This window comes from Haemaphysalis longicornis, unplaced genomic scaffold, assembly GCF_048455015.1.
Source record: "Haemaphysalis longicornis isolate Haplotype H1 unplaced genomic scaffold, Haemaphysalis longicornis Haplotype H1 scaffold_1, whole genome shotgun sequence".
Classification (NCBI taxonomy): Eukaryota; Metazoa; Arthropoda; class Arachnida; order Ixodida; family Ixodidae; genus Haemaphysalis; species Haemaphysalis longicornis.
In genome coordinates, this window is record NW_027526203.1 from 417,113,262 (window position 1) to 417,140,020 (window position 26,759).

Here is a 26,759-nt window from a genome sequence, read left to right on the forward strand (position 1 = left end):
AATTACAAGCCCCAAGTGGGCACAGACACCATGCTGCAGAGGTGAAAGTCGGTACTTTTATAAGCCCAATTTACAGTGCCAGACAGTCCCGATGCTACCTCTAAATTAACATATTTGGAAAATGTTACAGCCATTGCAATAAAATCTCTTTTGAATGTTTCAATACATGTAACACCATGAGAATGAACATGTGGCTATATGAATGGCAGCCTGCATGGGCGGTTTAGAAGCCATGCGAGAACAGGATTTCGTATAAACTACATAATACAGTCAGTAATACCACTGATAAAAACACTTAGCACTAAAAAGAAATGTGCACAGACAGAAATTAGACTACACGGCTGCTACCACCAACAACCATTGCATTTAAGTCTATGAGCTCAACTTTTTATAGCTAAGCATTTTAGCAGCAAACAAAATTTTTTGTTAAATTAACTGCATTTTTATGCTGCAAGAGACTTGAGGGTGGGTTGGGTTGGGTTGAGTTAGACTAGGCTAGGTTGATTAATATAGGTTAGCACAAAATCTGTACAGAAGATATGACAGCAACAAGGGGAGTCTAAAGTACACAAACCCAGCCTTTAAATAGGTAGAAGTGCAAAAGAAGCCACTTATAAAAATGGCAAAAAAAAAGGAAGAAAGGCTATGAAAAACAACCCATGTAAGCACTTTGGGCTCTGTGCAATTAAGGGTTTAACATAATCAGGTGGCAGCATTCTATATTTCTTTTGACCGCCAAGCAGAACATGGTGGAGGCACAAAGTGTCCAACGTTGAACAAAACAGAAACAGAGAATAATGGCAAAAAGGCACACCATAAATGAAGCAATAAAAATGGACACGCCAAACACAAACAAGGAAGTATTGTTCAAACCTTGATGGCTGAGTGTTTTCCGAATCAGTAGACCAGTTTCTGGAAATTTTATTATGCTTGTGCCAGATGCGTAGTACACTGCAAGACGACAAGAAGGGGTTACGAGGAAAAAAAAACAAAAAAAAAAAAACAACAGGAGTTCACACGAAATAAAGTTCACACAAAATAAAAGACCAAGAAATAAACTACACAAAATTAACACTAAAAGCACAGTGACAAAGTTTGCTTTATGGTCAGCAGATCAATAACAAGTATTTATATATATCTGCATTAGTGTACTTCTCTGCAAATTATGCTAAACCATGCCACTGTTCCTCGCAAAAGGCTGCGGGTTAAAAATTCCTTCCTATAAAGGTCTGTGTAGCTGAAAAAAATCCTACCACATTTATAAAAGGCCTCTCTGCACGAGCCGCAGAAGTTGATCAACAGATCGCTGCAGTATAGTGAGATATTACTAGAACAATGAACAACAAAGCCAAATGCCTACCGCTACAATTAAAAAAAATAATTACAACAGTTTTCTTTAATGACTTCTTTCATTTAGGGAAGTAAGCTAAATGATGCAGGAAGACAGCCAAGATCTCCTATGCATGACATATATGACACCATGTCAGTAGCAACACAGCATGTGCATCCAGCCCCAAATGATAACATCAGGTGCTCATAAAACCATTCAATTTAAATCTTGCACAATAGATATTAAAAAGAATAAAAAGAGCAAAGCTTCGTATAATACATCTCTTTCCATGTGTATTTTTTGGCTATTTATATTGTATGATAAAGTCTAAAAACAAAAATTTATTGAATCATCATCACACAGCTAGATGAAAGGACTAGAATTTGTGTGCTTGCTTCTTCCTGCATACAATAAAGCTTGATTGCTGTTAATTACCTAAGATATGTTTTTCTTTTTCATTCACAAAACATTCTGGTTAATTTTCCAATGCCAGGGTTCACAACTTTTCACACTGTGCCAGGGAATCCTTCCCTTGTTCAATGGAAGCTCACTCACTTTTGTGGTCTCCAAAGGTGAAGTCCCCCTCGTAGACATGATCGCCTAGGGCTATATCCCAGGGAGCCAGCAGGTCATTCAGAGCTGGCACGTTTGAGCCTCCCGTGTCCGGCATCCACCACTGGCGTGTGTTCTCATCAAAAAACTTGATCTTGCGCATAACAGACACATTGTACCAGTCGGCGAAAACCACCAATGACAGCCCAGATGCTACATCACGCCGCAACTTGGCCAGCTCCTCTGGGAAGTATTCCTCTTCAAGATCAACAAGCAACAGGGTTCCTGAGGCCAACAGAAAGTGTATTTTCAAAACTTGATTTGTCATTTTTAATGATGATGATGATGATTGCTATTGGTTTCCCCTTTGAAGCGGGGTGATGACATGCCATCTTACCAAAAAGGACCAATACACCCATGCTCCACACTCTTGGCCCAATACTAGCGCTGCCCAGGGCAGGCACAAAAAGCCCATTAGGCACAAAATACCTTTTTTTTTCCTGTTACAAGTGGTAACTGTCCTAGGCAATATTCCCCTCTCTGCTTTTCGTCCACCAGCATTCTAATCTTCTTTTCGTCCCCTCGACAGCCTTCAAGTTAACTTCCTCTGTGATACCCTTAAATCCTAGGGCTTCTGGAAGCCCAATATTCCCTTCATGTAGATTTGGATGGATACCCTCACATTCTAACACTATGTGCCGCATAGTTTCTGTTTCTTTTCCGCAGACCACGCATACCCCATCATTTTGTGAATACTTCCCCACAAAACTCTTCGTTCGCGTGCAACCTGCTTTAGCCTCAAAAAGCAAAGCACTGCCCTGGGAATTATCGTAGAAAGTTTCCTTTCTGATGTGCAATTTCTCAGCCCTGTACATCTCTAACGACGTTTTAGCTTCCATTTTTTCCCTCCATTTATTCGTTTCAATCTGCCTTGCCTCTTTTTTGGTTACCTTGGCTGTTTTGGATTCTCCACTGTTCTTTCCGTATTTCATCGTTAGCCTTCTAGTCTTTCTTAACCACTGCCTGTCCACGCTTTTCAAGTATAGGTACCTAAAAACCTTAGCTGTCCACCTTCGTTGATCCATTGCCCTCAACCTCATCTCAAAGCATATTTTACTCTGAGCTTCTCGAACTTCAAACGACGCCCAGCCCATATCTCCCTGAACCGCTTCTTTAGTTGTTTTTCCATGCGCGCCTAAGGCCAAACGTCCTACCGTTCTCTGGTTTACTTCAGGGCCTGGTAGAACGTCTGATTTTAAGCAGAGTACAGCATTCGCAAACGTGAGACCTGGAACCATTACTCCTTTCCACATTCCTCTTACTACTTCATATTTGTTATACCCCCACAGAGCTCTATGCTTCATTATAGCTGCGTTTCGCTTTCCCTTAACCTTAAGTTGCTCCTCGTGAGTTCTTACGTAGTTATCCCCTTCGTATATCCACACTCCCAAATATTTATATTCCTTCACTCTAGGTAATTCGCCTTGCTGGATAGACACTACGTCAGTGGTAGCATCATTGAAAACCATTAATTATCTACAAGGAAATACATTTGCTGTTTTCTAGATGATAAGAGTTTTTTTTTAAAGAAGCAATGGGTGACGGAGGCGAAAAGCGAAAACACCCGTGTGCTCGAGATTTCGGCGCACTTTAAAGATTCCCAGGTGGTCAAAATTAATCTGGAGCACTCCACTATGGTGCGCCTCATTGCCTGTGTAGCGTCGGAGCGTTAAATCCTCATAACCATAACTAAGGGACGTTAAGCAACAGAAAGTGATGCACTGATCTCTTAACCATACTTTTGTCATCAAAAAATGCTAGAACAGACACAAGAATGGTTTCAATAGGTGTCAACAGTATATCAATCAACTAATTGATTGTAAGGTTTAACGCGCCGACGCAACGCAGGCGATGAGGCGCGCCGTAGTGGAGGGCTACGGATTAATTTTGACCACCTGGGGATCTTTAACGTGCGCCGAAATCTTGTACACACGGGGGTTTTTGCTTTTTGCCTCCATCAGAAAAGCGGCCGCCGCGGCCGAGAATCGAACCCGCGACCTCGTGCTTAGCAGCGATATCAACCAACTAGCCTTTCATTTAAATATTTGCATGTGGGGGGGGGGGCATTTTAATAATAGCAAGACAACCTTGTTGAAAAATAAATAAATAAATAAATAAAAACCATACTAGTGCACAGAGCCATTGCCAATATAAACACTTATCAGGGAGCACTGATAAGTCGCTGGTTATCGTTATCAGGCACTTATTAAGGGGACACTAAAGTGTTAAAACAAGTTGGCCAGCATTGGCACACTGCTGAGCCAAGAACACAAGTATATCTTCCTTGGCACCAGCAGTTGCTTAACAAAGCAGAAAATGCCAAAGGCAGTGAAACAAGCATCACTGGCCCATTAATGCTCCTGCATTGCAGCTTGGATGTCACAAACTCTGAATGGCCCATTGGGATTGGCGAACAGAATGCACACACTGTCAGTTTCCATGTGCTGTTTTCTCACAACAGCCACACCAGCCCAATATCCAAATAACAATGCATAGTAAGAATTAATACATGAATGAATTTCTCGTGGTCAGTAAACTAAAGAACAAAAGGAACTCTGCACAGAAAGCTTTCCTGCACATGTGCTTGGCAGGCCTGCGTTGCTGGCCCACCATCTCATTGCTGGCACATCAGCAGCGGCAGCGCTTAGTGTGCTCACGTCGGAACCCCATTCGGAGCCACTGCTAAGGAACCCTGTCTTAGGCTACTGCTCACTGCAGATCAAAACAGGGTTCTTGAGAATTGCTTCACATTTGCTGCTGAAGTTGTGAAAAAAATTGAACAAATTCTATCAGGTTACAAACAGCACTCCCACATCTCCTAGGCACTGCGCCTGCCATGCCTGTGATTGCCTTCTGCATTTCCCTCTTCGGTGCAGCGAAGCCTGACCTTCGAACTTTAAAGTGCAATGGACATACAATAGCACCATGTGAGGAAAACTCCAACCGCATGAAAAGATAAAACGTAGCACCTTTTTGTTTCTATTAGATCTTGTACTGTGGTCAATCGTATTCGAACGGTTCGACGACCAAGCCTTAGCACGTGAAAGAGATGCACAGTTAACATCAAGAAAGGAAAAAAGAAGGGGACTTGCCTTGCATAAAAACACTCCAAATAGTATGTACATTTTTTTCAGGAAAAAGCAGCAGCTGAGATTCACTATTCATTACTGTTGAATACTTCAAAGTTTGCAAATACTGAAACTCTAATCGAAGAAAATATGACATAATGCTTATATTGGATTGAATATTTGGGGGCGATTGAAAAGGGGCGACATGCTGACCCATTGTTTAACACACTTTTCTGCATATAGCGAATATGTAAGGAAAATTTACTACGCGCCAGTTCAGGTATTTTCACTATTGGACCAGGTTTTTCATGGCGTGCCTTGCAGTTTATTATAAACAGGCTTTCCTGTACATTTAGAGATTAGTATAAATTGAAATGATTGTAGCCAGGACTATAACCACAGCACCCAGAAAAAAATTTTCCGGAGTCATGTGACGGGTGCTCTAAAGATACAAAGATGGCGTCAACATCCCGCACGATCGAGCCGCACAAATGCTGCATTTCCACTGATTTGGGCGAACCTACATGCAACTTTTTGGATGATGATTAGCAGCGCTGACTCTGAGGACAACTTTTATTAATCATTTTAGTACGGAGAGCTGCGGCGCACGGAGAGCTGCGGAGAGCTGCAGAGAGCTGCGGAGAGCTGCGCCAGCTGCGGCGCAGAGAATTGGCTTTAGCTCTCAAGACCTCAGGCAGTTGACCTTGGCATTGCACTCCCGAGTGGTGCACGGAGGTTTTCAAGAACCGTCGTTTTTTTTTTTCCCACTGTTTTTCACTTCGGAATTATCAGAGAGATATGTGGAAACAGAAATAAGTATGCATAGATGCACACCTTCGAGAAGCCAACGTACAGTGAAAGGGGCGAATCAAAGACAGAAACCACTCCCAAAGAAATGCTACAAACAAGGAAGAAAAAACAAAGAGAGAGAAAAAAAAGGTGGAGCAGAAAACTCATGTTTTCTGCAACACATGCGCAGCTAACCCATGTACTAAAAGTTTGAGGAACTGCTTGGCACAGTGTCACGAAACCCACTAGGGCTAACAAGTTTTTTTTTTTTTTTTTTTTTTTTTGCAAGTCAAGAAATTTTACAATTAGGCGTTTGATATTTGCAGGAGTTTTGCAGTGCTAGTATGTGTACAAAATGCATATCATAAATTTTTTGCATGCTTTTTCTCTGTGGTGCAACACCAACGTTTTTGCTTTATTTTTTGTTTGTCACACTTTTTCTGTAAACCTTTTTCTCTTTCTATTTTTCTTTGAAATGAATATTCTTGTTTGAAACAATTACCACAGCAAAGGAAATTTACTCTTCTACATTTCAATACCATATACTTATAGGTTACATATTTCTTGCGACTGGGAAAAAATGATTTGCTAGACTACCCAAAATCACTGCTTTTCCCTTGGGCAGGAAAGTGTTAAAAGTCAAGACCAATTTCTTTGGTACAGACATGAACTGATCTATAGTGGACGAAACAAGTGCCTCACGAGGACAACACGGATGAATTTTTTTTTGCTTCCACAGTCTTAGAATATTTTGCACAATAAGCCCTTTAATGTGAACAACACCTCCATTCTGCCAGAAAACAGTACCCTTAATTACACACATACAAAAATGCAGCTGTTTAAAAAAAGAGAGAGAAAAAAAACCAGCCAAGCGTGGAAGATTCATAGCACATACCATAGTTTTGTGCATCAAAGCAGGTGAATGGGAAACCTAAAAAGAAAAAAAAAAAAGATCAGAATGCTTCAGTACAGTTCTAAAAGAGCTCCACTTGTGTCAGAATCACGCTGGACTATTCAGGTACAACGTGCCCTTGCAGTAGTTAAAGTAACCAGCTTACCAAGAACTTCCACATAGTATCCATGGTTCCGTAAGTGTTGGTACATATCCTTGAAGTTAGTGTGAATGTGGTCTCCACTCCTGAAAGGACAAGACAAGCAGTTTTTGTCAACAGATGAAGAAGCGGCCACCAAATCGGCAAACCCCTTCAAGCTTGATCAGCTAGCAAGGACGATGTCCCCCACAAATCCTGAGTACATTTAATGTCATGTCCACTGATACTGATTCTGTGAGGTTCCAAGTTTCTGGGCATCTCAAACTCACGGTAATTAAAGTTCACTTAAGAATATTTTAAGCTTCAGGAACTACCTCGAAACAGATATAATGAAAATCATACATATTCTACATACATACAATCGTACAATTTCTAATATCGAAATGTTTAGTTACTACTTTAAAAACTAAGTTGCGTTAAACTGTTGTGCTAAACTGTGTCAAATTACAGCACCATTATAACCCACACAATGCCATGATGCGTTAGTTTGAAGTTCTGGACAGGACTGAGTGCACGAGTGGTTCATTCTGAGTTCTCAAGTTTGTCAGTAGCCTGAGGCCAATCAACAATGTACTAGTGCTGCTAACCTAATTATGTATCGAACATTGCAGTAGCCTCACCAATCTAAAGGATCCGTTTTTATTTTGAGGTTGTCCCTTGGAAAATAGCCAGGTGGGTACCGCAGATTGTGGTATTGATCCCAGAGGATACGCTTGCTAAAAATAGGAAAGAAAAGCAAAAAGCACAATTTTTCACATGCCCTTACAGCATACAGCCAGCTAAAACGAAGGGGAAAAAAGCAACAAATTACCTTCGAGGTGGAGTTGGAATAATCTTTGCTTTAATAGGCAACTTCAAGTTTGACCTTCTTGGTTCTGTTTCCCCTTCCTAGAATGAAAATGCAAAAAATGCAAGAAATTTACTTCACCATGAAAAAAAAAAGACAAGCACCAGCCAAGGTGAATGTGATAACACATCCTTTAAAAAAGGATCATTTATCCGATACAACTTTAATCACACCGCCACTATATCCTCTATGAAAGCTAGCCTCAATCCACCTGACTTAACTACCTGTCGAAAAATAAAATGACTATGCTTATCCCTCAATCTATTTTATAATCCTACATTAAGCAATGACCTCATTTCTCGCCCAATCAAACATTTATGCTTTCTGAACAAGTCTTAGTAATGAAAGCCACTCTGATAGCCGCGAATGAATAATAAATTTGCCTCTTGTGTCGGTTTGATTTGTTGTGTAGAAACATTGTTGGCTTTGCCTTACGGTCACTGACCTTTCGTGTACAGATTTTGTCGACTTTGTTTTATGCAGTGTTCTTGCCATTCTTCCATTTTGTATGACTGTTTGATGTGCATTGTTATCCTTACCTGCCTGAGAATTTAAACCCATTCCCTCTCTAATGGTATGACCCTGAGGGTACCTGTAAATAAATAAATAAATTCAGCGCAGATAGTAGTTCCATGGGCCATTATAAACATGGCTAAGTTGGAAGGGTGCCCAGTACAGTACAGCCAGCTTATAGCAAAGCAGCCCCAGAAAACCATAAGTGCGGGATGTTGTTTCAGTTTGCACTACAGGAAGCACATTTTCAGCCTACATTTAGTGAAAATTGTCAGACATTTAGTACGATACTGGTTGAGACGATGGTCAGCGACAGCTGAAAGGAGCAGTGTCACATATGGAGCCTATGTTTGCCTTCAATGTGCATACAAATTTTTTTTCTGGTGTCGTTCCTTTAATTCCTAAACTGCAAGTATCTAACACCTGGGAATACATGGTATGCAGAACGAGTACATATATGTACCGTCTATACTCGCGTAAAGGCAGCCTCTCCTTTATTACGTGATCTTGGTAAAGTGCAGCCAATGGTGCACTCATGCAGCCATGGGTGCACAATTGCCAATTCAATTTTTGAGCCACATAAGGTGGAAATGGTTTATATTTTTGCTACTATAGCAGCGTATATATAATGTCTGGCTACGGTTGCACTTTTCGTCGATACTGCTGTAACCGCAGTTCAGGCTCAGTTCATCGGCACTTTCCTAACATACAGCACGAAGGTGCACATTTTTCAACGACAGTGAAGTTAAGGTTACCTGCCTGGCATATGTGCTTTTGGCGCATGCAACAACTTGAAAGTTTGAATCCTGCATCATACATGTTTAGGCATTTTTTTTACCCTATCGCAGTCCCAAAGGACTTCCTGTAATTGGCCCAAGTAGGGATCATGCATAAAGGTGAGCAATCGGCAGGAAAGAAGCTGTTTTGCCATTTTCAGTTGATTAGAGAAACAAACAGGACACAAAAAGCAAGATCTTGACGATAGTGCAGTGTTACACCATGTGCCAGAAACCGCGGGGCAGCTATCACCACACCTGATCGTGGAATGTGCCGTATGACCCCATAACAGGCAGCACGCTAATCTGCAGAAGCCGTGATGGAGGTACCACGGGTGCCAATCACAAAGTTTATGCGCAGTAGGCAAAACATAACTGTTCATTTGCCACTCTGCTTAAAAAAAAAACATTTTTTTTAAGGCATTTTTTTTTTAAGGGATTTTTAAGGCATTGTTTCTATGGGGACTTTGCCAGGACCGTGGTGATCTGTTGTAAGAAGCGGGTCGTCGTAAGACCGGGGCACGTCATCGGGGTTCTACTGTACATGCATTTTCAGCCTACATGGTGAACTACCTGGGTGACACCAATCAACAGCTGCCATTGTACTAGAATGATATGAAAGTGATCACCACCTCTATCTATAGCATGTGTCGTGGCTCATAAGTGCGCCACTGAATGACTGATGCTGCGCCCCTTTTTAAGAACTTTTCTATGGCTTCAAAACAAATATTTTGCCTTGTGTGACAGCACACCCCTAGGTGCTTTGCACACACCACAGAAAAGGACCTCATGATAATGCACCCATCCTTCGTGTGAAAATGCTGCCAACCACGACACTATCGGTGCCAAGGAAGGTTGGCATGTTCAGAAGCAATGTCAAGTCATGAATGTGCACTGGATCATTTGTCTTTACATAGACATCATTCAGCATTTAGCAGAGTTGTGCAGTGCAAATAGCCATTGTCTTCAACCATAAACACAGTCTTCAAACAATAATCTGAATGTCCCAGTGGCTGAGTGGTGTGCACACCATACTGGCAACAATGAAGACTGCATGTAGCTTGATTTTCAGCAGTGATGGGAAGCATGTTACTTTATATGCTTCCACTCAAAATGGTTACACATGCTAATGCTGGTACCCAAAATAACTAGGGAACACTTGTAACATTAAGCTATCACCACATAAAAATGCTGAAGTCCTGCACAAATGTAGCTAATAAAAAGAGCCTGAAACTTGTAAGAAAGTTGAACTGGGCTAGTGCTATATAAATAAAATGCGGTTGCTGAATGGCTGCAGCACTATGTTTTTACTGAATGCATACTGCAAAGAATTTTGTGCTGACCACTTTGTTTTGCCATGTTGAGAAGAGGGCTGCTTCTTTGCAAGACACCTGATGTGTGCCGTGTTGAAAAATATCAGTGCTTCGTGGCATTTAATGCATAAATATAAGACTATTAACATTTTGCTGTCTCATGTGGGGGTGACTCAAATGAAAACCGTAAATGTGTAATAAAAAAGCGATAAGATAGTGCTAGGAGCCTTTAAGTTGGCAGACATGGTCTTAACAGTGCACCAGATTCTCAGCAGGTGATGGCATTGAGCAGATGCAGAAACACATCAAGAAAAAAACTGTAGAAGGGAGCATCACATGACAACCTTGAAGCCTAGTTCTAAAATATAAAATAGAGAATTCGTAAAAAATGCACACTAGTCAAGTGACAGGTAAGCGCACTTCTTTTGTGCCTTATACAGTCACCCACCCGCACCGCATGCCATGGTGCGCATGCATGCATCTGTTCAATGCCATGCCCTATGCGAGCTGTGCTGCCCAAAGAACCCAAAGGCACAGTTGACCAGGCAGTAGAAGTAGAAGACTCATAGAGCTTTTAGGTTTTCCCTTTCATTTACTGCTATGCCCATCACAAGGAAACATGACTTAGAGAACAGAGCAATGACCAAGGCATGCCTGCCAGATCAGTGAGCCTGCTTACCCCAGGGGATGACTCCACTGTGAGGGAGACGTGGCCCTGGGCAATGCCTTCCCACTGGGCTGCCTCTGCCGACACCGAGAAGTGGATGGAGAGGAAACCCGACCAAGGCCACAGCACCTCGGGGTAGCCAAACGCCAGCTCCAAGTAGTGGCCGTTCTCTGGCGTGTACGGGTGCCATTCCGGCTATGCAAGGAATGCAAGCATTTAGGCCGGGAGTATCAGAAAAGTGTGCAAGAAACAATCTACCCTTACAACTCCTTGAATGTCACTGGAACAAGCACAAGTTACTCACAATCCTACGCATTTTTCAAATGAATTTCAACAAATAGGAGAGAGTTTTTTACAGGTAAACGAGCCTTTTACGTATTAGTGCATTAAAGATTTTCAGCGATAACCTAGAGCTCAGTTCTGCCAGTGTAATAGGAACTGCAGCCACTTACTGCCATAAATGAGTGCACAAACTCAATGTACTGCTTTTTCAGCGTGGTCTGTTGTCAAAATGAATCCACTCATGGATGAACACCATGCTGAATGGTTGCTTTTTTACCACTCTGACTAACTCCGTGCAAACATTGAGCATTTCTTCTTATACGCCTTGAGCGCGGCCTGTAGGGGCACCACTGGAATCCCCCTAGCGGCCCGTTTCGAAAGCAGCCGCGGGAGTGCACGTCCCGCTCCCCACTGTCACCGCTGCTTTTTCGGCACGTTGACGACCGAGATTTACCGCTTGCGGGCGTTTGAAATCCATGTTTATATGGAGCAGACACTCTGTTCGCACATGGGGTGTGTTTACGTGAGTGTAAATGTTTCTGACGCGATCATAGTGTGGTACATTCGGTCTGTATAAGCGCCAGGTGTGTGTGACAGGCCAGCGTCGCGGAACCGGCGTATCGTGGAGCCGATTGTAGTTACACTGCCCTGAATTTACTAGCAGTGTCTCCGTAACCACCGGTTCGTCAGATGTTCATGCTACGGCTATACACTACGATGTAAATCAGTTTTGTGCGCTTACATAATCAGCGGAGCACTCATGCCTGACAGCACGCCAGTTACGTTTGCCAATATTATACCTCAGATATTGATCACCACCATTTACAAGCAAGTCTGTGTCAATTTCGGGAATATTCAACAAAAGTACGATGGACAATGCATAATTATACTCGGGGATCAGCACACGACAGAGTCGTCTTGTCGTGAGGTGACCGCCCGCAAACATTCATCTGCTACATATATCCTCTGCGAGCAGCGCGGAGACGGGCTTTGAATATAATCCGTGTCCGCGATAAATGCTTCTTCGAAATATCTTCATATGGCACAGGGAGCCTGCAGAATAAAGCAGAAACTGAAATCAGAGGGCCTATCACATACCACACTCTTCCAACGACAACTTTCATTGTTTGTTGAACTGCCTACCCTGTATACTTCCAAAAATGCGTCCGCCGTACGATCAGCTGTTCGTTGAAGCCGAAAAAAAAAAACGGAAGTGAACGCGAGATTTGTGTGTGTGTGATTAGTAAAATGTTAATTGCTTGATTACGCTCCGCATTTGTACACCCCTCCCCTACCCCCTACCCCCCCTATGTCTCGCGAAATAGCAGCGCATTTCGCGTATAGTTGGTCTGGTGAGCCCTACCTGGCTTGAGTTTCGAAGAACGTTTTTAGCATGTCAGAAGCTGCACTGTTTTTTTTTTTTTTTTCATTTCTGTTAGAGCTATTATGTTTCTTCCGCCCTTGCACAGTATTTATTCTCCCGTGGTTCTATTAACTTGCCTTGGTTCTTGCTATAAGGCGTGTGTGGGCACATATTTAACGACGCACAGGCTTGGAATATACTTAACATTTTCGCATGGTTTATATTCTCATAAAAGGCACAAGTTATTGTCCGGGATTCGGTAATGACATCCCCGAAAGATATTTTTCTGCGACGTATGTATTCAAAACGAAGCCACATTCGTTGTCCACACTGCAAAATGAAGCCAACCTCTCACTGTGCCAGTATCAGGTCTAAACGAGACGACATCAGAATTCATTTGTGCTTGACGTATTTAGAGGTGACAGGGGTGATATGTTGCTACCGTCGCCGACGCCCAGAAGAGCGGCGACAAAGCACGCAGAACCGCGTCCCCAGGTAGCTCTTGCAGGCGCTCGCGTACTCTACGAAGACGCAGCTGTTTAATTAAGTGACCTAAACGTACTCTTTGCTATACACGTCACCATAACATGTTTTTTTTAGGGCGCGGAAAGGCGAACAGAAGCAAAACAGAACCAGAACACTGCACGAACCCCTATTAGCCACGCAGCGCAAATCCCGTCAACGCCGCAGAGAAGCGGTGGCAGGCGGCGCAGCGATCGCGAAGCTCGAGGCGTATAACGCAAGCTTCTATGTTATGCATGCTAGGGAGGCTTTCAATATGTAGCCAGTGACTCTCTTTCTTTTTGTCAGCCCTCACTGTCTTAATTATCAATCCCTGAGGAAGGGACCCTGCTTTTGAGGTCACTTGTTATTTTATAGTCTATGCACTTGTAATTTCACCTTCCGTACAAGGTATTAACCAAGCTGAGCACCATAATGCAGTCAGTTTTGTTTGTGTGGCCGAAGCTGGATGCTCTGCAACATGTAACGCGAGGCTAGGGTTGCCACCTGCCCGGTTTATGACCTGCCTGGCCGGTTTTTTGAACCATGGGCTGGTTGCCGGTTCACACTTAAAACCAGCCGTCATTGGCCGGTTTTTTGGCCATCATGCCATGATTATTTTTTCTTTTTCTGTTGAGCGTCAATTTAGCAACTACGACGATAAATACATGTTGAAAAGGTGTGCGAAGACACGCGAGCAGAGGAAATATGCAGAGGGGGACCAAGGGAAAGAACAACACGACGAAATGCTGCCGCTGCAGCCAGGTGGCATAGTATTGGGAGCATTGCATAGTATTGCACATGTATGTATATATGATTATCAAATACATTCTGTACTTCTTTACTTTCGTTTAGTGGATTTACCCCCGTATTCAGAAAGCATACTTGGCTTATGCCATAAGGAAGCCTTTCGTAAGTGTCGGAAAAGGACCAGAATGAGAAAAGGCCGTCTTGCGCTTCACAAACCTTCCTTAATTAAGGCGCACTTATCAAAGGCACCCTTTTCGAGGCACGCTAGGCTCCTGCGAATGAGGCTAGCGCGCGATGCACCAAACCACATGTGGCGTGTGGGCGGGACTTGACCTTTGCGCCAATAGGAAAGAATGCTTCCAAGGCGCCAGTTTCGAAGCGCTTGGATCAGCCAGCTCCGTCCGTAGCCGGTACCCGCAGGGAACTTTAGGCTTAACACTGCGGCAGAATACTGATCGCCGCTTGCACTACTACCATCCATGATATCTATTGTGAGAAATTTCACCACAGTAGCATCCCCTTTCTCGCATGCGTAACTTAGTTTGCACGATTGGTTCCATTTGGGCAGGCGGCAACAAACTGTAGCTGCACCTGCCGGCGTCGTTCCATGTGCGGAGGCAGTGCCATGGTGCCGGTGCTGGCTTTATCGCGCGCCGGCCAGGCCAGCAGGCCGGTGTGCGGGTGTGTGCACGGCCGTGTCAGGGCGGCAGGCGTGTGCGGAGATCGTTTTTGCTTGCAGAAAGCGCTTTATTGTTTACAGCTTTATCAATTTCTCGCGAAAGATGCGCGAAATCGAACACCTCAGCCAAGATATCGTAGTAGTCTGCAATGTTGGTCGGAAAAAGGCGCACTTAAGGTAGGTCAAGAGCTACCTTAAATTGCGCTTACTTTTCGGTCCGATAAGTTCGCGAAAAGGTGCCCTTTGAGCATAAGTTTGGTTCTTGAAATGCGTTAACTCTTTCGTTACCACGCCTATTCAAATCGATCACCGGTGATCGATGATTTATATTGCCTATTTCGGCATGTTGTAGTCGTTTATCGTACACCTAATGCAGCCAGGGATTAGTCTAGGCATTGCCCTTTTAGAATCAGTTTAAATTTTCCCGCTCCGGCGACATTGAGATTTTTGGCGGCGTTTTTAGCGAGCTGAGGTGCGCGTGTTTTTGACGAAGGGGGCGTGGCTGCTGCACTTGAGAAAAAAGGATGCAGGTCGTGGTTAGGCTGCATTACCATAATATTTTTTTGTCAAAAGGCTCCTGGCAAGTCAAATACCAAATAATGGGGTCAGCTTTGTAATCCGACAGCGTTGAGAGGTGATAATTACTTGAAAATGGCCCCAGCTATTCACTAATGATCTTTGGTTCGGACAAAGGGCAGCTTTATTCTCCCAAAGCTTATTTCTGATGGTCCCCCGCATGTCTAGCAAGTGTGCCTGACATTTTCAACCAGTGTCCAGCAGTTTCGGTTTCGTTTTCGCATTGCGAAATTCATATTTGGCGCTACTACGCAGTTACCCAACTACAAGCTCATTTGCCATGGCGCCTCCGTTGCCCGCTACTGCTCCTCAAAACAAGCATGCCGCTCGCGCTTCCACTTTATCTTGCTTATATCTTGCTTCCACTTTATCTTGCCTTGCTTCTGCGATAAGAGCTCCCGCTGAAAGTCAAACGATAACACCAAGTTGTCGGGTATCAGTTCAGACGAGGAGAATGCTTCCAATTGGCCTTGAACACCGCCAGCTGTTCACCGGTCAGTTTCGGTTTCATACGAGGGTATTTACGGAAGTCTAGTATCGCTTCTTAGTAGTACTGTTTATTCTGACAAAGTGTCCAACAGCCTTGTATTTGTTTCTTTTCAAAATTGTTAGGTGGCGCTGCAATGTAGTAGGCTCGTAGTGCTGAACTCGCTTCACAGCCCGACGGCGCCTTGGTGAAAGCTTGCTGGGCATGATTCTAGCGCATCGTACCTTATTCCTGCAAGCAGGGCTACCATAGTGAGTCAGAACATGATAATAAAACGCAAATGAAAGTTCTGACTGATGAGCGATCATCGGAACGTCACCAAGCATCCACCAAAGAGTTTGGTTCTCAACTCCAAGCGGATTTTTTCACATCGCTTGCTTGCCTTCAATATTGTGCCAGTCATAATCATTGACAAGGTGTTTTTACATCACGTGGAGGCTAATTAGGGCCTTTAATAATGTCAAACCACCAGATTTCTTCTAGAGAACTATCCAAAATAACAAAACTTGAAATAGAGGTTGGGCTTCACCACATGGCATGGGCACCACGTGGGCTAACATTTTCTTTTATATCTGACAAATTGTACTGCGCAACTCAATTTTTTTTCCAGGACGGGTTTTTGAAATGTCTACCTACAAAATGTATATTCTAAGTTTTTTCTACTACTCGTGGTTTATTATACACAACTTACTTTTTTCTTTTTTCTTCGACGCACGGACAAAATTTTCGAATTCGATAATTTTTTTCGGAATCATTATTTAGGAAAACATTAATAAAACTGGTGTCGTTGGAAAGCGTGTGGAATAATCTGCATTGTATGTCACTGCAATGTGTGCCTTACCAATATGTATAGCACAAAAAAAATGTTTTGTTAGACCCTTCAAAATTGGTCAATTTCCCGCGGTAACGAAAGAGTTAAGGCGCCGAAAAGTGTCCGAAGGAAAAATTTCTACTTAAGGTAGGTTTGTGAATATGGGGGTTAGATGCAAAGAAGAGCTTTTAATGGACGAAGTATGTGTGGTTACTTTTTAGTGCATCACACTCACAGCAATAACCAAAATGTCAGTCACTTTCAGAACAAATGTTACATTGATTTCTCTCTGGAAAACGCTACAATAAATTGCATTGCATATGTCAAGCAACCGTTTTTATTTTTTTTTCAACACAAATTTAACCGTCTATATACCCACCCCCAAGGGCTGTTTTTTGTTTTTGCAGGGAAAGGTGGCAACCCTACATTCCTCTGCACTCAGTTTTTGGGAACCCTTACATGATGGGAAAGTTCAAATGCCTTTGGGCTCTACAAAAGGTGCCAACTAGACCATAAGCAAAGCCCTTCAGAGGTAGGGGTGTGATGCAAATCAAATAAATATATAAACGCAGTTTGCGAAGTACTCGAAGCTTTGGACACTCACACACCTCTTAATTTTGTGGTTTCATTGCAGTGGCCAATGCAGAAGCTCTCAAATTCAGCAAAAATGATATGAACCTGATGAGCGAATGCCACGACACTGTGGGCAACAGTTGACCTCACAGTAAAAAGATCAGTTCAGTAGAAATAAGGCAAGAAATTTAGAAACACAGACAAAAATGGTCCTTTCGAGGAATTTGGAGTGCAACAGCACAGCCCAGAACACTGAAGTGCAACAGCTGGAAACAGAATTACAGTATGGTACTTTCAGTCTTGTCTTTGAGGTGTCTCTCCGAAGGGGCTCACCTTGCCGATGATGCGGCCTGAGACGCCCATGCCGTTGAGGATGGTGATGTTGGCGATGGTGGGCATGGCCCCGTGGTAGAGGGGCTGGGTGCAGTAGGGCCACATGTAGGGGCACTCGCTCAGGTCCAGGTAGCTGGGGCTCAGGGTGGCCTGGGGCCGGTAGTTGACCAGCGTGCGGTACGCCTCCAGCAGCTGCAGCTTGCCCCAGCCCTGCTCGAACATGGGAAAGCCCTGCAGCCGGCCCGCCGACGCCATCAGGGCCTGCTTCACACTGGCCGGGTTCAGCGCTGAGCCCAGGTGCAGCGCTCCGCTGCAAGGTTACAACAAGCAGCATTGTCACCGAGAGCAGTCACAGACAAACGTGGCGCATCAGAAACTGGTGCTCCTTCTTTACGCTCCCCTGTTCCCGCCAACACGGCTGAACCAGAAATGAACCACGGTGGCAGAAGCGAAGTGGTGTGACCAGCAACCTCCCTTTCGTTACGTCGGCCAACGCAAACACACGACCCCAACATAGGAATTCACCCACAAACAAATTTGTTGCTACGCTTAGAGACATGGCACTGAGCAGAAACAGGGCAGCTGCAGCACAGTACCGGCCAAGCTGCATTCCTCCTTGCTAGTTATCTGATCAATGCAAAGATCACGCGCAAGTTGGCATGTGACCTCTGCGCTGAACACCAACCCATAACTTGAGCACCTGCTGGTTGTAGATAACAAGCACTCTGCTCTGGAGTCAATAAGCGGGGTTTCACACAAAAAAATAATCGCCTTCCGTACATTATTTTTTCTTCTTGCTATTTTTTTTCCTCCTGAAGGATGAACAACCATGCTTGTAGAGTGTATCCTTTCCTCTGGCCATGGCTACCTGGGATCACCCCCGGGCCCCAGCAAGACGGAGTTTGTTTAGATACCAGTAGCGCAGTGCCACCTATCATTCTCACCCAATTTTTTTTTGTTTGCATGGCCGCAGCCTATCCGAACCCATTCAAATTGCAAAAAAAAAGGAAGGGAGGAAGGGGGAGTGCAGCATTTACACAGGTTTATACGAATGTATATGGCTTCAAACTGCATTCTTACCCCTTTGGATGAAATGTGAAAATATGCAGGCATTTTCTTGGTTTGCATTTCTTATTATTCCTCTTTGAATTTGAAGTAAGAATTATACTATTTGGTTTGAAATTCAATATTCTGATTTCGTTGATAGTATACAAAAATATTCGATTCAAATTCGATTCAAGCTGAAATATTTGCCCACCTCTAATGTCATTGGTTTTATTGTGGAAAGTGGCCTGGACCATGAGCGCTAGTTTGATATGTTTTCATCACATTCTTCTTCTAATGTAAACATGTAAACATCATTGGTCATGCCATTGGGGCCTTAACACTTTTCCACACTGCTCTGTGACGTCACAGACACATTCCATACACAACAATTCGTTGCTTGCTCATATTCCCATTCACCTGCATTCTATCTTGCTCCTCAACTTGTCTCCTTATATGGTCAGTATTGGAAAAGTTACAGCATGGCTGCTCACAGGCTAAACTAGACCAAAAAGAAAATTTTTGGCTTAATGGGAATAAAATGCATGTACATCTTTCAGCACCAACAACAAGCGCTGCGTTCAAACCACAGGTATTTTAACTTTTTTAGGCCTTGTTCTGTGTTGCGTAGACCCTGTTCCGAGCATTTTTTTTTTTTTTCGGCAGATTTAGACACATTTTTTAAATGAAAAAAGTGCATTCGAAAAAGCCATTTTCCCTTGCACATCCTCCCCACTATATTCCTGATGTCAGCTATCTACGATGACACAGTGGCAAATTAGGGCTAAATTTAGTGGATTGCTAGCATGCTTCAGGGGGGACGCGGGTCTTAGAATTCCGAAATCTGGCCAAAAGGTCGATTTTTTAAAATTGCCATTTTCAGAAAGTAGAGCTATTTTTATTCCGTCCATCCTAATATCCAGACCCAAAAGTGCTTATCTGAGCCACAATATCAATTTATATCACCCAAGACTGCTAAATTCGACAGAGATTTGACGCAAAAGTAGCATTTTTTCGACGACTCGCCGCTCGGGTTCTACATGAGCTATGGCGTCCATCTTAACCTTATTTGAAAGTGCGTGTTTTTGTTGTCCATTCCCCACCAGAACCGCTTCATTTTGTCCATTGGTTGCGAGTAAAGCCAGGGTAGAAAAAAGACAAAATGCGGCACCAAATTGGCTACTGACTGCACGTGACCGCAGGGTGCAATCTGATTGGTTGGGCGTCGTGGGTCGTCTGCTCGGCACTCTTATCACAGTGCAAAGGCACACATACTCCTCCATGCGAGGACTGGCAAAAGCCCCGCACAGTGTAATAATATAGTAAACATGCCTACTGATAACCGGAAGGAAGAATGAACAGTATATCAGGAAGTGCCTGGAATACGCTTTTCTGCGTGCCTGGCATCAACTTATCGTGATAACTGCGCCTAGCCGGAGATAGGCTTATTAGCGCACCCACAGGCTGCCGAGACGACAGTGTTAGCGATATGCTTCTGCCTGAGGGTGCACCAAGGTGCGTCTATCTTAAGATCAACAGCAAATAGAAAGAAAAGATGATAATGTGGAGAATGCCGATTGCCAATGGCGCAAGGAAAGCATATTCACTCTGCTATTAACGATGCCGTTTTCGGGTCGGCCTGCATTCCGGCATATGCTTCCTCGTTGGCGGGTTACCATATAGATGAGTGATTTGGGAATGATAAATGTCCGCACTGTGCACAATGTGCGGTGGTGACGTGATAAACCAGCAGATTAAATCAAATACAGTAAAACCTCGTTACAAGAGACACTGTTACAAGAGACACTTGGTTATAAGAGACATTTCAATGAAAACGGTTTGGTTGATTTTCCTATGTTCCCCATGTTAGCAACATTGCCTACAAAAGACCTTGGTTACAAGAGACACATTTTCTGGGTCCCTTGAGTGTCTCTTGTAACGAGGTTTTACTGTATGTGGTTATCCCACCTAGCCAAGTGCATGCACGTCAGAGAACAATGTGGTGCATTCCGTTACCAGCTCCTTCATTGCAACTCATTTCGTGTGATGAAAATCACCCTGGAGCCGATTTGATTACAACAAATGAAGGAGCAACAACAAAATAAACGTTCACAACTGTGGTGCATGATCGGCACCTCAGCCCTGGTCACTAAAGAAAATTGAAGCAACATAATTGAAATTGAAACAGCATAAAAATTAAAGCAACTTTCTGGCTGTGCTGTTGTACAGTTTTTCTGCTAAGTGCCCTTTGTATATGGAGGTTTTCATGATTTTCCCATCAACTAATTTCAGCAAACTTGGTATGCTCGTGTAGAGAGAAAAGCGAGCTACACAAGCGTTTCTTTTTTGCACCTGCTCAATAGATAAAACTGCCACTTGTAATAAAACTTCAACTGTGATTTTCTCAGACTCACCTTTTTTGCATATGTGTCTAACCGTACAGACGTTTTCAGGTTGTTTTTTTCAAAGGATTTTTATGAACATTACGCCATTGAATTTTGGATGAAATGAACTGCATGCCGATGCTATTTTTATTGGCTCAATGTGCCTGAGGTAAATGTTATGAGTAATAATATGAACTAATTAAGTTTTCTGAACACCGCACTCAGCATAAATAAACTAATTTTATTCAATCAGCTATCTTTACAGAAATACAAATAGCATTGGCATGCATGACACGTCTTAAACCACAAATTCCTCCCATTTATTTTTAAAAATTTGACTAGAAAGCCCCTCAATGGTCCGTAAGAAATTATTTAATTAGGCTTCAGTATTATCTTTATAACTCGAAAAATAATTATGCCACTTCAAACCTAATTACATATTTGAAATGAGGAAGGCAAAACACACATGCACAGTGATTTTCATTATTATAAATGGAATAAAAGCATTCATTTTAAAACCAGCCTGCCCCCTTAACCTGTACAACCTGCGTATGAACAAAAAAAAAAAAGCAGATGTTAACCATGAAACAGGCAAAAACCAAAATTCTGAAGGTTGATACTATAAATGCAGGAACCAGTTTGATATCATTACAGCAGTTGGTGTGACGGCCACGAACAGCATGTGGCGTTTCCTCTTCGAGCGCTTATTACAGACAAACTAAAGTTCTAAACTACTGCTTAAGAGTGAAACAATAGATTACATAGATTACGTTACAAAATGCAGCCACAAAGTAGGCTTGGACAAATTCTCTTTGGTATCCAAAGGGACACCGAAGAGAATTTGTCCAAGCCTACTGCTCAGTTACTATTTCCAGTGTCAGGGAACTATGCACAGTCGGCACTCGCTGTTTGTGAATAGCGAGAAGGGTAGATTGCCACAAGCATAGCACCCCTCACCTCATGAGCAGTGTCACCGCTCCAGCAACCACAGGTGAAGCAACACTGGTCCCCGATAGTGATCGACAGGACCCCCTGTTTAGAGAGAGCGAGAAAAAAAGCATTTAGTATTCCAAATGTTTTCTACATGCTACCACATTCTGTGACCACTATAGGTTAACGCATCAGGTTAACGACAAGGTTGTGATGAGCGAATTACTCTCGAGTTTTATAAGAGCCATTTATGTGGGAACTGTGTCTAAAGTTAATTACCATCCCATTTTATGTACAACTAAGGGAAGTTTAAAAAGAAGTGGGCAGCATGAGCAGGCTGGAAAGAAGTACCAACTCTGAATACACCGACACTTATTTCCAGCCCCTTCCTTCCACTGAGGACGAATTGAAAGAGCTAGACTCAGCAGCTGTGACTGTATTAGGGTGCAAAAAAGGGAAAGCAATCTAGTAAAGAGGATTTGTATGTGCGATGTTTAAATAACGACGCAGTTGCCAAATTCACCACGAGGCACTTTCAAATCACAACAAATTTCTGTAAAAAACTTCGTAAGCTGTGTAAGTAAGCACAACTGCATGCTGTGATAGCTACATCTAATTTTTTTATTCTATGTAAACGTCTCTCTGTCCTTTTTAAAGAGCAAAGTTTGTTAAAGCTGCAAAATCCTTTGCTGTACCGAGAATATGCTTTTTGCGCACATTTCAGTATTTAAACTCTTGCCTTGTCCCAGAATTCCTCAACAATCCTCGGCACAGCCTCTTCTTGTTCAGTCCCTGTACAGTTAAACCTCATTATGAAGAAATAAAAGGGACACCACAATTTGCCCGTCATAAGCACTATTTCACCAAGGCTGTGGTGGAGACCTACACCAAGTATTATAAGCTCAGAGTGCTGCACATACCCCCAAGCAAACAGCAGGAGAAACAGCAACTAGCCACATGGCGGTCCCCAATTAAGTCACCCACTTCCTCACCGCCATTGCATGCGCCTACTTTATTGCACTCAACGACAACTCATCCTACGGACAGACTTTGCTGCAAAGAAGACCATGATTACTCGTTGCTACATTATCCTAGGGCCCCACCATCTCTGCCATCCTAGTGTGCTTTTTTTTTTTGCTTGTTCACGTAATGCATCAACAGAGGATTCTTGTTGCATATCACCACTCTATTATTGCAGAATGGATGCTGCAAGCAGCCAATGAGTACAGTAGAGCCCAATTATAATGAACTTGATTCTAATGCTGAATTTTTTCATTATATCCACAGTTCATAAGTGTAATAGAGGTTTTCTGCGTGGAAAAATGAAACGTGCATACGGTGGGTGCATTCCTGTGGCCGCGGGCATCCCCCGCATGGCACGCGGTGCAGCCAGGGGTGATAACACAGTGCTTGGCTGCAACAGTGCAGCTACACAAGTAAGTTTACTTCTCGCCCACCAGAACGAAACTCCTGTGCCAAACAAAGTTATACAAGCTGGAAAATAGATCCTCATGTAGGTGAAAATTCCGCACCACTACTGAAATTGACTGTCAAATATCAGCTTTGAAAGCACGAACACTTTGAAAGTGCCACCACTGGCACAAGTAGTCAGAACCCACCTCCAAATGTACACGATCTGGGCACAGCTCACAATGCTTGCGCATCATGTGTCGCAATCTATCCCGGACCAAAACCACCACTGGAACAAAGTCGCAGTTTTTCTCTCCTTCTCGCTCGCTAAGAATCGCTAACTTTGTTGCCATATCGACTGCTCTTCTTTTCGATACAGAAGAACCGAGTGTGCAGCTCGACATGGTTAAAGCTCCAAATGTGCGTTGACGCTTTGCTTGAACAGTAATGTGTAACAGCACACTTTCCTTGCCGACTTGCAAAATAGTGAAGCGAAGTCTGAAAAGCGCGACTAATAATACTGCAGTGAAACATGACACTCTTTGGCTTCACGCCGTGTGTTTCAAATTTACATGGAATTCACGACGATGGCAGCATACTCTTGTTAGCATTTTTCACTCACCCTTGTTTGTTTTTTGTTTTTTGCTGACTACTATCAGTTCTATTAAGACGACGACAAGTTGGCCCCATGAGGTACATTTGACGCTTCGCGCGCGTGGAAAGTCGATCGAAGTGACAACCGCAAGTGCCTGCCACGGTCGGGCAACGGTCAGTAACTCGCTGTACCCAAGCTTCACCCACAAGCACCTTTGTTATGTCCGAAACATAAGCAGAGTCGAAACTTGGGCTGGTTGGGCTGGCGAAACATAATGCCATTGCTTAGTCCATACTGTGATGGTGACGCTGCATCGCTCATTATAACCAAGCATTCATTATACCTGCAGCCACTACAAGTGAGTTCAACTGTAACTGGATTCAATGACTGCCATGCGTACGACTTTGTTGTAAACCCTCTTCCTGCAATTCAATTAACATTAAAACATAACAGTTGTCTAGTCTTAGGCATGTAGCCCTCGGTGTACTTCCTTCCAGCAATGCACACAATTAAAATACTCACGAAACAGCTGAACCTCGGACGGAAGAACCATATGTAACAATATCTGGCTTGAGACGCCCATAGCCACCTGGAAGTTCCTGCAAAGTAAACAGGACAATTAGAGGTATTTTTCAAACAGAGCTTCATGCTACCAAAATCTCTGACTAGTTGCCTACATGGTGGCACTTATTTAGTGCTCCTGCTAAATTACTGCAAAAACCCATGCAAAAACCCAAGTTTTTTTTTTTCTTTCCAGACTCGTGCCTCATAATATTGCCAGTCTTCGCAACTTCTACTGAAATCTAACACACTTAATGCGGGTCCACACAGTTTTGGCTTCAGTGCAGCCAAGCTGCCGTCACCATCAGGCTTTTTAGAGCAGAGGTTGTGCTGCCTATCGATGGCATGTTTTCCATATTGTGACTCTTCGCCATTGGTGCTGCCGAAACCATATGATCGAGCACCATGAGACATCTACATCATGCCAATGTCGCTGCTGCAAGAGCAATACTCAGCTGCCTAAAAAAGGAAGAAAAAGCTACTATATTAGCTGCTGACCGCATTAGCAACTATGCTTCCAAGCAGAAGTTCCGAGTAAATGAAGGCAGCATCCGTGGTTGGCAAAGGCACAAGTCCTTTTTTGCGTGCAACAGGCAAATACTCTGGGGGTCAAAGAATAAAAAACGAAGTCATTGCACTTAAAGTGCAAATAGCTCATTTCGCAAGCTTATAGCTTATAATCCCAGCTTAAGTTGCGCTTGATTTTGTAGGCCTCAGCAAGTTGCACAAGTATTGCATCATAATTCTAGTGAGGGAAAGTAGTCACCTGCCTGTTCTTTGATGTCCTCATAATTTACCTAGCTTATTTGAGTGATGTTAGCATCAAATGTAGTATGAGGGTTATTCCAGTAAGGCAATCTTTTGAATGAACCAAACTTGAATTTTGCCTTCATGTCCCATAGCTGCCTTGGTTTTAGCTGAATTCTGAAAAAATGGCTTTGCTAAAGCATGCTTTGGTTGTTTGCTTTCGGTTTGAAATGAAAAGCCAAAACTGCAGTTATAACAGAGACAATCTCTAGAAAGGCAGCCTCAAAATCTCCAACAACCACATTGTTTTTCAAATTCACCTTATTACTTCCCCACTTAGAAGTCTGGCTTCCAGCCCGTAGGGAATGCCATTTTACCTTCCCCAGCTTGCTGTATATAACCATGTAGTGCCCTTTGGCTAGCACTGACGCATATGGATGATACATCCAAGGGAGCGATGATGTGGTATATTCAGGCAGTTTCGCAACATCATACCCTCAAAGAGCATTTAGCTTAGACATTATTGTAAGTGATGCAAAGAGTCACACAGAAAAGTAATGCATGTGCTTTTATGTAAAAGCTATGCCTTGCTACGAAAGGGACGCTACATCTTCAATTTACTGCAGTTGAATACCTGGTGGCATTTCCTAATGGGAGGTCATTAGCGGCAGGTGCATTGCCTTTTCTTAGCAATTTGCTTGCTTAAAAATTGAAGCTGGCACAATGTGCGTTTACACTGTTAGGCAGAGGCGATCAGTGGTCCTTTTCCCCGGAGCTTGTGTGGCAGGCAATGCTATTTCAACTTGCCAGGAACAAAACACCGTATTTACTCGCATAATGAACCCACTCACGTAATGAACCCTCCCCCTACTTTTTTTCGTGAGAATTTACTTTTTGTCACTTTGAATAGAAAATGCAGCGAGAATATGCTTTTATCTCAGCATGGTTGCTGATGCCGTAAACGATCACAGCAACTTGATATCACGCTACAGTACACACAGAAATGCTAAAAACACAATCCAGCAAAAAAAATCGCGCCAATCCACCCCGTGAATGTGGTTGGAAAGCAAAGCTGTAAACGGCACCCATAACAATTGCCCATGCGACGTCACATACATTCACTCACATCGCTCTACAAATAGCAAAACCAGAGAGAAGTCAAATGCACTTAACCACACTATTTATTACTTCAAAGAGATATTGTTGCTAAGGTTAAATCAATGTATGAAGCATGAGCGGCGTTTGGTTGAGTTGTATTGGTGCAGAACAAGAGTGGAAATTTTTTTTATAAAATTAAAGTAAGCTCCAACCCGGTGTTAAGCAATCTGTCTTCTCCGTCTCTGCGCCGTTGACGGAGGCGACGAGATTTGCGGCAGAGAAGGAGGAGGTGGAAGAAATACTTCTGTTCAGATTTCTGAACGGCCCAGAGTACAGCACTAGGGAGTGATTCCTTCTGCTGTGGGGCCCGTATGCAGTCCGAGCGGCCTGTGTGCTGTCCACCCGCTGAAGCTGGGTAGGTAGAGAGGGCCTGGACAGCAGCATCTCCCATTGGTCTTGTTGGGTAGTTGACGGAAAGAGAGGAGGGTGCACACCCCGATTATGGGGCGGAGTGTTCCTACTTCTGAGCAAAATTTACATTCAGCGTCGTAGCGATTCGGATACATTAAGTGAAGACGCGTAGGCTGTGGGAAGGAGCCCGGATTGTATCAGCCGTAGAGTACTTTGTTGTTCTCTGGAAAGGTCAGGGTAAGGCGAAGGTACGGTCT

At 43.4% G+C, this 26,759-nt stretch overlaps 1 protein-coding gene across 3 annotated transcripts in view; it reads right to left on the minus strand.

The window, feature by feature from the left end:
* S1p (membrane-bound transcription factor site-1 protease) overlaps nt 1–26,759 on the minus strand; it is a 65,034-nt gene that overhangs the window by 14,001 nt on the left and 24,274 nt on the right. For all 3 annotated transcript variants that reach the window (XM_077687142.1, XM_077687141.1, XM_077687143.1), the window contains exons 12-21: nt 24,208–24,284; nt 21,708–21,782; nt 17,323–17,632; nt 10,980–11,162; nt 7,663–7,739; nt 7,472–7,567; nt 6,858–6,937; nt 6,695–6,730; nt 1,886–2,167; nt 874–951 (exon numbers count right to left, since the gene is read on the minus strand). In XM_077687142.1, coding sequence (XP_077543268.1) covers nt 874–951; nt 1,886–2,167; nt 6,695–6,730; nt 6,858–6,937; nt 7,472–7,567; nt 7,663–7,739; nt 10,980–11,162; nt 17,323–17,632; nt 21,708–21,782; nt 24,208–24,284 — 1,294 coding nt within the window. The remainder of the gene's footprint in view (nt 1–873; nt 952–1,885; nt 2,168–6,694; nt 6,731–6,857; nt 6,938–7,471; nt 7,568–7,662; nt 7,740–10,979; nt 11,163–17,322; nt 17,633–21,707; nt 21,783–24,207; nt 24,285–26,759) is intronic.